The sequence below is a fragment of the Neomonachus schauinslandi genome, chromosome 4, assembly GCF_002201575.2.
Source record: "Neomonachus schauinslandi chromosome 4, ASM220157v2, whole genome shotgun sequence".
NCBI lineage: Eukaryota > Metazoa > Chordata > Mammalia > Carnivora > Phocidae > Neomonachus > Neomonachus schauinslandi.
This window is the reverse complement of record NC_058406.1, coordinates 80,443,879-80,460,104: the sequence shown is the minus strand read 5'-3', so window position 1 is coordinate 80,460,104 and position 16,226 is coordinate 80,443,879. Positions and strand designations below refer to the sequence as shown.

The window sequence follows — 16,226 nt, the reverse complement described above, 5'->3', positions numbered from 1 at the left end:
GTAATTTTTGAGTAATAGAGAAAGACTTTTTGGAAGAAATGATGTCTTAAAATTGCTCTCTTATGATCAAAATCCAGAATGATCTATTAAATACTTCTGGCTATATATCTCCAGCAAATAGAGTGAGAAGGCCTTTCCTGGGAAGATGGGGCAGTTTTACAGTACATATATTAGAGGAGAGCAAATTATTTTAAATGCCAGTGTTTGCACAAATCTGTTCAGTATTAATTTGATTATTTACCTTGAACTACTTAGGGTAAGTTGATGAAGTTCTGAATTTTAAAGTATGAACTTGAAATTATTAAAGATAGAGAAAGAATTCTTTAAAATGAAAATATCAGTCCAGATCCAAGGAGACACTGGACTGACCTGGGTATGTGATGCAGAAACTAAAACATTAAATAAGAGCATCCAGACACAAAACAGGATAGAGTCCTTTCCCTTAGCTTCTCCTGGCTCTGTGTTATCTTCCTTCAGTGTAGCTAGAACTTACAGTACATGTACAGACATATGTGAAAACGAGTAGTTTAGAACATCACATATACTGGACATGGTACTATGAGTTCAATCTTTGTTAAACAAATGTCTTCATAGAGTTCGGAATTACATAGTTCTTCAGTTGTTATTAAAGGGGCCTACCAGAAGAGAAAGAATCAGATGGTAGCTGCTGTCAAGATTCGGGTATCCAGATTGGGAATACCAGATAAGCAATAATCCAAACATAAACACTGTCAAGTTTGGCTGTAACAAATAGTACTCAGTCAAGAAGAATGCTAAAGTAGATCTCCTTCTTTGCATCCTGGAAAAGACACTGGTATGCCCAAAGAATAGCTAAGTAATAAGGCAAACATATTCATGTTTAATATTCATGTGCAATGAGTGGCACAGACTTTAAATGCAATAGAAGTTGAGATAAAAGTATTTTATTGTGGGTTGGTGTGAATTCTGAATTATGATAAATTAGTATAAGTAGAGGGAGATGAAAATATATCATTGACAGAAAATTAAAGAGAGTTTTGCTTATCCTCGAATGGTATTACTTGGATATCATTATCTTGCTTCATTCATTCATTCACTCATTATTTATTCATTTGAACAAATCATCTGCCAAGCACAGATCTTTATGTGCTAAACACTGAGAGTGCCATGATGAACAAAACAGATATAGTCTCGGGCGCCTGGGTGGCTCAGTTGGTTAAGCGACTGCCTTCGGCTCAGGTCATGATCCTGGAGTCCCTGGATCGAGTCCCGCATCGGGCTCCCTGCTCGGCGGGGAGTCTGCTTCTCCCTCTGGCCCTCCCCCCTCTCATGTGCTCTCTCTCATTCTCTCTCTCTCAAATAAATAAATAAAATCTTTAAAAAAAAAAACAACAGATATAGTCTCGGGTGCCTGGGTGGCTCAGTTGGTTAAGCGACTGCCTTTGGCTCAGGTCATGATCCTGGAGTCCAGGGATTGAGTCCCGCAACGGGCTCCCTGCTCATCAGGGAGTCTGCTTCTCCCTCTGACCCTACCCCTCCCCATGCTCTCTCTCTCTCTCTCAAGTAAGTAAGTAAGTAAGTAAATAAATAAATAAATAAATAAATAAATAAATCTTTAAAAAAAAATCATGTTTCAAATAAAAAGCAGATATAGTCTCTGCCCTTTTACTGTGTCTCTGAAAGCTGGAGAATGAGATCTAAATTGTAATTCTTACTTACATGTATTTTAGAACATGTATGTTCTAGGTACTTACGTATCTTTTTATTTGATACATTCCTCACAAGAATTCTATTTTAGATAGATAGGTAGATAGATGATAGATAGATAAATAGATAGATATGTGTATGTGTATAAATTATATATATGTATGTATGTATATATATTTATTCCTGTTTTCACATGAGAGCCAGGTGCCTTTATAGTGGTTAAAAAAAAAAAAAAGCAAGATTACATAATTGTTATGAGAAAGGGTCCTGGGGCAGATTGACCCAGGACTTGAAGCCTTGCTCTGCTGTTTATTAGTTGTATGATCTTAGTTCAGGGTCCTTAATCTCTGACCCTCTGTTTACCCATCTGCTAATTGAAGAAAATAATAGTACTTTCTGGTGTTATTGTGAGATTTAAGTGTGATGCTACATTGAACATATTTAGCACAGTGCTTGGAAAGTAATAAACATCACGTGAACTTCAGGCAAAGGAATTTGGGTAAAGCATAAAGAAATGACAGTTATAAAAGAACAGACTGAGAATATGTAAAGTACATAAAAATCTTCTACCCTTAAGGGTGTTTCTGTCCAGGTTACAGGATACAAATTTTGGGCAGTCCTTTACCCTTCCTATCCTCCTTGAGTTTTTCTTATGCCAAAAGATACTTGGAGGTCAAGAGGGAGGGACCCTTTAAACCTAGGATCCTCTGGATCAGGTTAGGTCTCTGAGGTCCCAAATCCCCTCGTAAACAATAAAAGTCCTGTGACTCCAGTCCAATATTAACGTGCTGAGGCCTGCATAAGTACCTGAAGGACCTGAATGTTAAACCAAACAAAAAGTGACAGAGCATCCTAGAATGTGTTCCATGAGGATAAGTGAAAATCTCCCTCCAATCTAGAGATGGGGAAAAGCCTCTAGTAAGTAAGGGAATCAGAGATCTAGGTTTGTTCAGGACAGTTTTAGTGTGTGCTCATTGTCCTGCTATTTTCGTTAACAGTTTCCCTACTTTCAAGTGTCTGAGTGGTAAATTATATAGTCACCTCTAAGCATCCTCCTAAAACCCCCAGCCTAGAATTTCTGCTAGTCTTTGTCATCTTTCTTTAGGTTATTTGCGACACTCACAAATAATAAAATATGTACCCTTCTAGTGAGAAATGCACAAATAAAACTGATGCATTCATTCATCTCTAACCATCTACCGCCAACCCATCTTTGGAGGCTGAAGACCAGGCATTTTTTTTTTATTTCAATAAGATTTTATTTATTTACTGCAAGTTAAGTAATTATATTGGAAATGTATCATTACATGTACGGATAATTTTTTTAAAAATTAGAATAGACTGCGATGACATTTGATCAGTTTCAAAATGTGATAGCAATTTATACTCATATCGTACGATTCTTCAGCTAGTGCCAGTGACAGCTTCAATAGTACATAAGATAGCAGTGTCCCCAGTATTTTTTATAAAGTCACTCATATAAAGATAGTACAATAACAGGCATTTTATTTTTAGGTTCTTGGTCTTCTCTAATTAAAAGCAAAGCAAAACAAACAAAAAACAAAAAGCAAAAAATCAAAACCTAGCATGCAATTTATTTCCCCAGTTTTTCCACGTAATCACAAATTTTGTAAGCCTCATATTTTCCACTTGTGCAGTAAAGAAATTAAGAGCACATTTTTAACATTTTTTTAAAAAATACAAACCTTTTTGGCTTTGCTTCTCCAGCTCTCCACAGGTATGCACTGTGCTTTCAGTATATTAATTGGAACACTGGTAAGTTTTGTTGTTGTTGTTGTTTTCTCTAGCACTTGTAAATAGATGATTCACTCTTAATCATCTGAACTTTGTGTAACTTTCGTGTCCCAGACTGTTTTGGCAACTCAATCAAGATTGTTGACTCCCTGAAAATAGCCACGCACTATGCTCACAAATTTGTGTTTTTCTCAATAATAGATTAACCATAAAATCAACGACTGAACTGTGAGTGCTTTAAGAGGTGGACAGTGTTGATTTGAGGTGCTATCACCATGTTAACAACATTTTTCTCATTTCAGACGGATAGTCCCCTTTTCTTGGAATGTTGAGGGTCTGCTTATATCATTGAGTAACCACATTCCTATATCCGTCTTCAAAGTCCAGAAAACAATTTCCGTGGGTGAATTTGCTCAGTAGACTTTTCCACGCTAGGCATTACGACTTATTCTCCTGTCATCCCAACCCCATGTGGTATTTTAGTAAATGATATTGTAAGTCAAATTTTCCCAGCTGTGTTGACACTGCTGAAAAAGAGAGATTGCCTAAAATTATGGATTTTAGTCATCTGACAGCCATTGTTTGGATATTCAGTTTCCTTTTCTTGCCCCACTTTTATCATGGGAGGCGCTGAGCTTGCACGATGCAACACGCAAACCCAGACACCCCCACCTGTGTTACTGCAGAATAATTGAAAATTACGGCGGTAACTGATGCTGCACCACAGCAGTAGCCTCGGATGGAGAGAATCTATCATAGTAGAAAAATCCCTCTGCCTCTGAGCAGAGTGGCTGAGCTTCCCCAAACTGTAGCCACAGCCCCTCCCCAAAGAATGGGCTGCCTAGGGGAGCCGGGTGTGCAGAGGACTCCAGGTCTCACCTCAGCCTTTTCAGACTTCTGTTTGTGTCTGTGGGGAAGTGGGGCCATCAACAGCAACATCTTTGAAGATTCAGGACAGCGGTGCCCACTCTTTGGCCCTCCACATTGTGCCTGACACCCATTTTATCTCTAGCCCCTCATAAAAGGCAGAGAGAGGGGCTGTGTCTCTGTGTGGTTCTTTTTCATTATGATTTCTTGGTTCAGGTCATCACTGAGATCTGAATCCAGCTGAAGCTGACTTTGTAAAGGGCAGCTACACGGAAGGGGACAGAGGCGATCTTGCCTGCAGGGCACATCACATCCCTTTGACTCATCAGCCCAGGCTGTCCTCGGTCAAGTTGTATCCTGAACAAAGTCAGTAGAGAAGATCAGCCCCACAATGCCGTTCTGAATAACAGTCAAGGAGGTGGCCCATCATCCAAGCCACCTTTGAGAAAATACTTGGAGAATTGGTACTTATATTCCAATCCAGTTGGCAAAATTGGTCTGGATCCCAGTACAGAATCTGTTGGAAACATTTTATTCTCTTTAGCCTGTTTTCAGCTGAATTTAGATTAAGAAATTAATCAGATAGAGAATGACCACAGAGGGACATTAAAAAATAGCCTTTCAAACACCATAAAAGTCCTTCTTTTTTTTTTTTTTTAAAGATTTTATTTATTTATTTGAGACAGAGAGAATGAGAGACAGAGAGCATGAGAGGGAGGAGGGTCAGAGGGAGAAGCAGACTCCCTGCCGAGCAGGGAGCCCGATGCGGGACTCGATCCCAGGACTCCAGGATCATGACCTGAGCCGAAGGCAGTCGCTTAACCAACTGAGCCACCCAGGCGCCCTAAAAGTCCTTCTTGATTGGGAGAAAGGAGGTATTCATATACTTAGAATTTGTCAGAGAATGTATAATTTAAAAGGCCAGGTAAGAACATAGTAATGTGATGGACAATGAAATATAGGATATACAAAACAAGCTAAATGACTTCTATACCTTTAGCATTTATCAGTGAGCAGCAATTAAAGGACAACATTAAAATGTAATTAATAAGCAGAAGTGCTTATTCACCGAGTTGTTTTTTTGTTTTGTTTTGTTTTGTTTTTTTTACCTGAACCTTTAAAAAACAACATCTGTTGGGACTTTTTGTTGTTCTTTTTTCCCCCAGCCCAATTTGGTATAGTCAGAACATAGAAAACTGAACTGAAAGCCAGATTTCTTGATAGCATGGCATTTGGACAGTTATTTTACTTAGTGATCCTGTACAGGTTAGTAGCAAAGCTGAAATAAGCCCTCTCCTTTTGGGGGAAACAAGATGGTATTTTGCTGAATGCTAGAATTTTATCACTTTGAAGAAAAAAAAAGCTGCTTGAGAGACCTAAGAGTATAAAAGCATTTGAGATCTCAGAAGGAGTTTAAATCAATGCACTGGTACAGTTACAGAGCAGATGAAAGAACCTGCTGTCTCAATTGCCAGGAAACTACTTAGAAACTCTTACTTTGATTTCTTCACGTAGTCCGTTACATTACTGCTAAATACAATATATAGGGACATCACGACTTTGATGTTGTACAGCTTCAACAAATGGAAACTAATATGGTAGGACAACTAAGATCTGTGGTTTTATGTGGATATACAAATGTCTAGCTCCTTATGTACTATGAATCCCAGGGGCTGTCTTTTCACCTATAACCTTATAAAATTAAACTTTTGGTGTTTTATTCATGAATTCTAGTAAATGCCATGTTTATGTAGCACCAAAAACTCATAGGGAGATAGTGTTATTCTGAATTATTACCTTAATGATATGTATTATACAACAGTTTCAAAATTATAATGTAGTTTTATATGTCTGCTTGTAAGTACTGGACAGAACTCAACTCAATGAGGAATGACTGATCCGGTGCCTTTAGAAAATCTGACGTTTTTGAACTCAGTGGGTGTGGACAGATGAAATTGGAAACTGCATTTCCATCCAACAACAGCAAAGGTCTGTTTTCCAGTTTTCGTCATAAACCTTCAAGTGATCATCCCATTATTAAAATCCTACATTTTAAAAATCTGTGGATTTCTGTCATATTTCATTAAATAATAAATTTGAAATCATTTTGCAATATGTGCTGCTTCTTAGGAAAATTATAAATATGTGCTTCTTTAATTCTGTGAGACATCAAATTTAAGATTTTGAAAATTTACAGAAGTAAGAAGATCTTAAGGATCTTCTGACTTCTAAAGATCTTCATCTGACTGTTGGCTCTACCACCTACTAATCTTGTGAGTTGGGACAAAGCATTCAATGTATAGTTTTGACTTCCTCACTTACGAAGCACTTACTGGCACCTTCTCTGTCTTGCTGTCAGAACTGGTGTATGGGCTAAGGAAGATGATACTGGAGAGGCAGCGCTGTACTGGAGAGAGCTTTGGGCCAGGCAGGGAGACCAGCACTGCCTCCAACTAGCCCGTGTGACCACAGATAGATCATTTAGCCTTTCTGGACTCCTACTCTGTGAAATAAGGAGGCTGGTCTGAAAACGGTCTAAATTACCTTGTGCCTTATTTGTTGGCATGCTTGGAAAACCGTAAATCACTATGCAAATATTTCTGACTTTTTGATAACATGCTTTGAAAACTATAAAGCACCAGGTAAAATATTTCAAGTGTTTTACTTTGTTTAAACAGTTTAATGCTTTATCAAAATAAATTAGTAAGGGGAGACCATAGGATTTTTTTTTTCTTTTTTCTGGGAAATCTTTAAGAATTGGATGGATAATCCTCCTAATTCAGTCTTTTATCTATGGACTGTGTTCATAGGAATACTCTTGAATTTCTTCCAGCTACGTAAGACTCTGTTATTAGTATATTCTAGAATGTGATAAGCGTTGCAGAAGAATTTCCCTTTTTACTTAAATCCAGGTATCCTCCAATACTCCTTTTACACTACTTACAGCAACTTTAAGACTACTTTGGACTCAATCGGAAACATATATTTTACTTGCATATAGCCTGATGGCACACATTTCTGAGACCTGGAGTGTAGTTTGTCCACCTAGGAGACAAGAAATGAAAAGGGATAATTATGATCATAGGTTCATCTGTATTGTGTCTGATAGTTTAAGATCCCTATTTAAGAACATTGTCACATTCTGAAATATCATATGAGAGATTGCTGCTCTATTATACAAAGACACGGGCCAGCCTACGGTGTTCTGATTCTGCAGATCTCTTCCTTGCCAAATTATTTACCTGGAATTGGTATTGTTAATCCAATTTGGATTCAATTTGCTAGCTTCCTAGTAAATTGTCTTTTACATTTCAAGGAAGTTGGCTTTTTCTTTCCAGGCAAAGTTGGCTTTTTCTTTCCATGTTGACCTCGTAGGCACTTTCAACTTTAAATTATCTGATAATAACCATGAGGTTTAGCACTGTTCTGTCCTTTCTGAGCTTTGTAATTTCCACAGCACTGCCACCTACACAATGTAATTTAATCCCCACAACAAGAAATTATATATTATCATACACGTTTTTTCAGATGGGGAGGCGGGAGAGGAAGACTCAAGACTGACTAGCTCCAGTCACAGCTGCTGAATGACAGAGCTGGGTCTCAGACGTGGCTTCTGGCAACCAGACCTAAGCTTTTTTTTTGAGATCACTACCTACCACAAATAAACATAATGTCCATGAACTTCTTTTACTGCATTAGACCAAAAAAGTATTAGGCTTCAAAAATTATATCTTGCCTAATTCATGCTCTAATGATTTATTCATGTTATGAAATTTATTTTTGGTGTCAATCTAGCTAAGTACTAGCTACTATTTTAAGACTTAAATATGTTGCCTTTTAGTTTCCGATGTGCTATTCCCATTTTTAAGTAAAGAAAGTTGCTCATACTTATGCAGCTATGATGTGGTTTAAACCTGATTCTGCTTCACTTCTGTATGCATGCTCTCAGCCTCTAGTCTCTACCACTTGATACGGCATAAAAACCACTAGATTTGACTTGAAGGAATAGTTTTTCAAGTTCAAGTTCTTTCCGTTTTTAAAGGAAAAACATTACCCTCTCTCCTGCTTAACTTGTAGGTTTGTTCTGAGTATTGAAAGAAATAATGTATGTAAAGGAGACTTTTTAAGATGTAAATCCACCATAAATAGATAATTTACTATTAATGTGCTTAATCTCATTTTATGAGAAATAATGAGAAAAGAATAGCACCCCCCCAACCCTCTGTCACCTTGCAGATATTTGTACACTCACTTTGCATAGGCAGGCTTTGACTAAATGTGCCTGCACCTAAAGCAAAAATTCAGGGCATTGTGTCAGACCTCTGGAGGAGACTATTCAGTGGCAATAGGAACTTCATGACACTCCCCAACTCATGCTACACAGGGGCCACCACCTACTCAGCCCCTGAATGGGCTGATCCTGCTGAGAATCCAGGGACCCATATTTAAAACAGCTCACTATAGGGATATTCACGCTTATGGAAATAATTAATAGTGGCAATGATCCTTATAATGGCACCTGATGTCCTGCTGGGAAGAAAGATAAACCAGCCTTCACCATAAAGAACTTACAAATTATACTAAGCAAACATGTTAACACCTATTAAGAGTCCTAATCAGAGCTGTTAAACAAACAAAGAGATGTCATATAAAATACACCCATTTAGGAATAGCAGCTACATGTTTGGAGTTTTAAAAGGAACCATTTACCTTTGAGATAGAGATACAGGCCTCAGTGGAGTGTAAAGGTAAGGCAAGAACAAGGCACCTTTTTCAGCAAATCCATTATCTGAGCATCAAATCCCATGGCCAAAGGTCTGTTCCCAAAGGTGTGCTTGCATCCTAAGATTTATTTTGGGTCTTATTACTATTTCATCAGAAAATTGTTTCTTCAGATGTGACTTATTATTATAAGTAGTGCTTCTTTAAAGGGCCATGAAAATGTTGCTACAGTGTAATAGTAAAAATCAAGAAATTGTTAGTCTGTAAGAAATTCACCTTGCAGACAGCATTTCAGGTTAAGATGAGATTCATCCCTACCTTGCTATTCTAAGTGTGGCCCAGCAGCATCAGCCCCACTTGGGAGCTTGTCACAAATGCAGGATCTTGGGTCTCATTCCAAACCTGCAGAAACAGAATCTGCATTTCAATAAGATCTTCAGATAATTTATATGTGTGTTAAAAGTTTAAAAGAAAATATCAGCGTGCAGAGTTTCTACGATCAGACCTTCTATCAGGGAAATTAATAAGCTTAATCTTATCAGAAAGTAGAAATTAAATTACTCATTTTAGAAAGGTATATAAATAGTGTGACATTTCCCTTATGATGAAACTTATCTGAAGTGATCCCCTCAAGCACCCATGTCTGTTGGTGGCTTTCAGTGTTTCCAGCATAGCACACCATCCCAGCCATGTTCAGTCACCATGTTATAGTCTCTCCTCCCTCTTGAGGTTTTATGTTCCCTTCACCTACTCAGAATAGCTCCCAATTATGTTACACACTAGCACTATAGGATGGAACATAGGAGAGGGTAGGAAAGAGGTAGTCTTCCCAGTCTTCGGGCCCACCATGTTCTTCCATAGTTAAAATACACCAAGTCTATGTTAATTTACTTCCTTAAAAAATAATACAATAAAATAAAATACACCAAGTCTGCTCTTGACCACTCCAGCCCCATGGGGCTAAATCAACCATATACAAATTGTGCCATGTTTGTGGATTAAGAGAATTAGTGACTTTTTTATCTTCTCACTGGACAACTCAGGATAAATGAGATTAAACATTACTATTCATATGTTAAAAAGTATCTAGATTCCTTTTAGCAAGCAGGTTTTTACAACAATCATGAACATCCCATAAAGAACATACTATGATGTGATTTTCAAAATCTGATGTCTTATGGTCATATGGTGAATTGTTTTAAGACTAAAGTAAAATTATACCCGTAAGCATATACTACAAAAAAATGGAATCTCACAGTGAACAAAGAAGGTGAAGTAAGGCATTAGTTGACTTACAGTTAAAAAACATCCTGTGGAGGAAATTATAATGATGTTTTTCATCATTGTTCTCAAAAAAATCAACTCTAAGAAAGTTATAAGAGGCCTAATTAATGTTCAAACTATTCTTCCTAAGAAACAATTTTTTTTAATGTAATGTAATGGGCTTCATAGAAAATATTCTTCTCTGTATTTAGTGGTTATTCAGTTCTCTTTTCTACATTGTAGTAACACACAGCACTTAAGAATAGGAAATGAAGGATTTTTGTTCCTGCTTTTTGAGGTGTCTTTGGTAATAATTAACCTAGAAGTGTTTATCTAAATCCATTAAATTCCAGCTCTAACTCAAATCCCAGCACAGACTTTCAAGTTTATTTTTATTGGAAGGATCCTAATTTTTCAGATTCAGCCTTCCTTTACTCTAGAATTTTTTTATTCTTTATTTTCTGACATATGGTCACTCAAATTAAAATATCTCTTCTAAATTATCCAGGCATTCAACATATATTTATTAAGAGCAGAGTAAGTGACACACACTCTGCTAGTCACTGAGGATAATGTGGTGACCAAGATAAATGCAGGTTCTTCCCTCCTGAAGCTTTCGCCTGTTTGGGGAGTGAGCTGTACATCAAATACAATAGTTATAAGGAAAAAATGTAATAGTAACTGAAGGCCTTAACCTATTCTAGGCTCTTGGAGGCCTCCTCAAAGAAGTGATATTTACCATGATATGAGCAAGGGCCAGTAGTCAACCATGGGTAGAAGGGAAAAATTTTCTAGGCAGCAAGATCTTACGAAAAAGTCTCAAGGCAAAGAAAGAATGTGGCAGGTGCAAGGAAAAGAGCAAAGACTTGGGTGATTGGAGCATTGTGAACAAAAAGAAGAACAACAGTAGACAAGGCTGAAGAGGGAGACAGGGGTCAGGGGTGGTTGAGTTAACTGATGAACAGCACTCCAGCCTCGGCATGACCATCTCTGGACATGAGAACTACCTCCAGGCAGTACATCCCAATGGAAGGAAAAGGAGAGAGTTAAAATGTCATTTCTTATGCTGTGCTAAACTGGATTCCTTATAAATGCAACTGACTGGATCTAATTTTTTACAGCTGTGCTAAGGTTTGCCTGACATACAGTAAGAAGCACATATTTAAAGTGTACAAGCTGGGCCAGTTTTGAAATACGCATACGTCTGTGAGGCCATCACCACATCGAGTTTATGAAAGTAGTCGCTGTCCCTGGAAGTTTCCTTGTGCCCCTTCACAGTCCCTCCCTCCCCACCCCCACTCCCATCCCCCCTTAATGATTGATATACCATCCTTGGGACAGAGCCTGGAACATAAATCAGTTTTCTTGAATAAATGCAAAGTGAGTCCATTTGGAGAATTAGCTCTTAGGTTGACGTGTGGTTGATTGCTCCATCTTTTCTAGGTATGCAGTGCTATTCAGAATCAGGATTTCACTGTCATCCAAGACTACTGCACGGGCCTCAAAGCCCTGCTGTATCTGAAAAGCATTGAAGAACTACAAGACTGGGATGGGCAGAGTCCAGCTACAGTGAGTCACCAGAAAGGGAAACCGGTTCCCCGTATTGCTGAACTCATGGGAAAGGTATGGGCTCACTTCTCCTGTTGTCCTTAGGAACTCTACCTTGGTCACTTTCTATATCAGGTCTTGTTTTCCTTCCTACCATCTCATCAACAGAGGAAACACAGTGCCTTTTGGATGTTATTTCTGTAGTAGAATCGTTCTGAAGGAGGCTTGATTACAGCTATATGATAGGTCTGTGAGTTACATTTTTATAAAACCAATATAACACAAGGTCACGTAAAGGAAAAAAGATTGAAGTTTATAGTGTAAAGTGCCTCCAAATTCTTGCTTACTGTGGTGATGACTGGCATTCTTTCCAGTGGGAGGCTGGAGATTTCTTTATTCTTTAACAAGCTCTGGAAATTATAACATTACCTTTCTATTTTCAAGACAATCAAATCACTGGAGCCCTGAATAATATGATGAAGTTTTTAAAATTAAAATCTAATCAGTATCTTTTGTAACTGCTTCTTCTATGTGGTTAAACCTGGGCTCAAAAGGTTATGTCCCAACTTTCTCACTGCTATTTTCAGAGAAATATATACTACATTTACATTTTGTATAATACAGTGATTTTAGCAAATCTTTTCTAAAACAACATTCAGCATTTTGCCTTTGTATTTCCTTTGTATTATTCTAAATAGACAACCATTGTCAGAAGACATTTCTTGAGTCCTGAATGAGGGGAGGAAAAAATTATAATTCTTAGTCTTTTCAGCTTGTCACTACATCAATAATTAACTTTAAAAAAAAAGAAAGGCAAGTATAAAAAGATTCTTTAAGGAAGCATTTAATAATTCAAATGAATCTTAACTTGAAACAGGTCACATGAGAAAGAATGGAAAACAAAAACCCTGGATACTCTGCTTTGGATGGCAGGGTTAGGGACTCTGAAAGAAGAGAAACATCATATAACTGACTTACATTTGGCTACTTTTAATGGAAACTATCACTCCCCTCCCTGGTAGCCAAAAATAAGGGCTTCTTGAAAAATAACGTGCATGATTGCAAGTCCAGTAATGAAAAACAAAAGGGAGAAAGAAAGAAAATCTTACAGTGTGAATTCCTAGAAAATACCGTGATGAATGAATCCGTGAGTGGCAATCAAACAGAAAAAGGAGTGGGTGGCATTAATATTTATAATATTGTAATTAGCAAGACTGTGCCTAAGCAGCATTATTAATGTAACTAATCATATTATCATAAACTGAGTCTGCAGTATTTAGACAGTGAGTGTTCTTGCCTTTATCAATGACCATCAATATCTGGAGTTTGTTCATAGCAAAAAAAATTTTTTTTTCTCACAAATAACTTTATACTCATTCAGTGTAAATATCCTAAGTAAATTGGTTCTGACAAGATAGTTTTGATAGTTTATGACCGTTCCGTAAAAGCATCGTCTCAAATTCGAGTGGTCACCCTGTAAGCTGAAATGTAAGTAGCTGCTTTGCACTGTGCTGTTTTGTCTTTAAAGGACTTCCACGTTCATTTCAAAACTTACATATTCAAATAAAAGATGAATAATGTTGGAGACACTTGTGTCAATGATATAAGTGGAAACTGATTTTCTGATAGTTTGAATCTAGATTCTGACTTTTTTCTTTTGGTGAGCCCAGCTTTCATCAAAATCCTGTGTCATTTTCAGCATTATCATTTAAAAAAAAAACAAAGTTTTTTCACATAGATTTTGCCTGTGTGATTATGTTAGCGATTCAGTGCTCAACACTAAGCTGAGGAACTAGCAATTGGTCTGGTAATAGACTCGGGGTGGGCTGACATGACCAAAACAATAGGCGACGGTCCCCTTTAGCTTAATGTCTCTAACAGTGAATCAGAGTGTGTTGGATCCAAGGTACAGGAGGCTTCCTAACTGTTCCTTCATGGTGTTGCTGGTGTGTGTGCATATATCTTTGAAAACAAGTCATATTGTTCTCTCATTAGCTGAAGAGTAAGATGCTGTTCTTTATAGTGTTTTCGTGTTACAGGGAAAACAAGAGGTGATGTAGACCCTTTTCAGAAGGACCCGCTAGAAGTAGCTGGCTTCTTTAGGTAGGAAAGATTTGTTTGGAAAGTGCAATTGTTACTCTACTTAATCTTTTACTCAGAGGTCAGGCTAGAATAAATTAGAGTAGAAATGTAGAAGAAACCAATTACAATACGGTGTTTGAAGATGGAGAGAAAATGAGACATTAGCTATGGAAACAAGGATTTGGCCAAATTAATTGTGTTATCTTTTAAGTAATTAGTATCTTTAATATACTCTCCCTTTGCATACCCTCACTTACTAATTCTTTAAACTTCCCAAGCAATGTTTCTTCAGGTGGCTTTGGAAAGGCAAAGAAGTCAGTCATTTATAGTTTGCTCTGCTCTTATGGTGCAAGTCGTATACATCTGTACCCGCCAACGTGAGAGCAAACCCCATACGAAGAGCAGTAGCCGGCTTTGCCACACCATGGAGCAGTGGGTCTCAAACTGCTGGTGCTTAAAAATCATGGGGCATGCTTGTGAAAAATGTAGATTCCCTGGCCCCACTCCGAGATGCTGACTCAGTTGGTCAGAGGTGGGTCCAGGAATCTGCCTTGGCATGTGGTGGTTCTGATGGACGGATCCAAGGATCCACCTTGCCAAAAGTAATAGAGAAGATAATAGCAACAGAATATCATTAGAGATTGAGAAGTTAGCTGTGAGCACAACACAAGCTTTTCTTGATGGAGGAAGCTGGCACTGATGTTGAGCTGGAAGAGAAGTCAAATAGAGAATCAGGCGAGGAAGTCCAGAGAAACAGCGTGCTGAGTTCTGAATGGCCGGTGCTTTGAAAGTACATGATAAGGAAGCAGGGGCAGGGAATTTGTGCAGCAGTTAGGTCCAAGACATGTAAGCAAAAAGAATCGGGAGGACAGAGACGCTTTGCCATCAAAGACGTAACATCAGCTCAGAGGAAATCTGTGAGGATAAGGAAGCAGAGACTATTCACAGGATCTTCAGAAAGGAAGGGTCTCAGCAGCAGAGCGCCCAGTTACTTTAAGCTCTGTAATCTCAATGCCTCCCTCCCCCTGGTGAAAACCTAGGCAGCTCAGTGAAAATGAAGTGGTCATTTGCCACATATAGGACAGAGTTTGCTGGTGGAGTCCAGAGTAAGACTGGTGGGTTTGCATGATGTTTCATTACCTAACTAGGTAAGCAAGTTGGACAAGTTAATTAATCTCTCCAAATCTCTTTCTAAAACTATCAAATGAAGATAATCACAATGTAAGTCCGGAGTCCCTCGTTAAGAATTCTGAAATCCAAAAAGTGCTGAAACCCAGTGTTTCATTTGGCAGCACACATGACCTGAACTGATGTGAGGCTATTATTAATTTTTATTTATTCCTTCTAGAGTGAACATTTATGTATTTACTGCAGAGAGACTAATGTGTTTGATTCCAGGTTGCTACCCCACATCTTTCTAGGGGTATTAGGTAAAATGTGGCATGTGCACCATTTTACTTTTCTAAAGCACCCCCGCCTCCCCCGCCGCCAAATTCTGAATTCTGAGATATATTTGGCCCCAAGGATTTTTGTTAAGGGGTTGTGAAGAATATTTAATTGAGAATATAACTGCAAGTATAACTTTATCCATAGAGGCGGAGGCAAAGTATATATTTTAGTGATATCAGAAAATAAAATATTAGTATTTGGAATTTTTAGATGTGGCAAACCACAGTATGTTGAGATTATTTGCTTGGGAAATATGAAAGAAATTGGGTGCTCCAAGATTAGAACAGAAAATTTTGCAATCAAAAAGCATGGAAGGAAATGACTTCACATTTTTTGTGCTTGGGATGAGAGTAGGATTGCTAAGCAAGAGCCCTCAAAAGGGAAACAGCACAGGCCAAAACTACCGACTGGTTGGGGTTTGCATGCATTTTCACTCTCTATTCCCTACATCTAGAATGTCTTTCCCGCTCATTGAAGAGAAATTCGCAAGCACTCCCTTCTCTTTTTAAATTATTCTTTGATCTCTACACCAGAATTAATTTCTCCTCTTCAGCTTTAGTTGTAACAATATCACACAGCATTTGGACTTTTAAATGTCTTTTTCCTCTACTAGACAGCAAGCCCACTTCCCAATTCCTTGGACACCTACTGATACGCAGTAAGGGCTCAGTAAATGCCACTTATGTCAATGAATGACAATTGGACTCTAAGAAAACAGCTAAGTGGTAGCATTAAAAATTGGTAGTCATTTGACTTACCAACCCATTGCTTTTCCCATCACATCAGAAATTAAACGAGTGTAAGAAGGAAAAAGTAACTTTGAACTTAAAGTCCTATTTCATGTATAAGCCTAG

General features: G+C 38.0%; 1 protein-coding gene across 1 annotated transcript in view; it reads left to right on the top strand.

The window, feature by feature from the left end:
• The window catches only part of DPYD (dihydropyrimidine dehydrogenase), a 799,188-nt gene that overhangs the window by 669,569 nt on the left and 113,393 nt on the right, over positions 1–16,226 (top strand). The window contains 1 exon segment of the mRNA XM_021690256.2: positions 11,737–11,916. Within this exon segment, the coding sequence (XP_021545931.1) occupies positions 11,737–11,916 (180 nt within the window).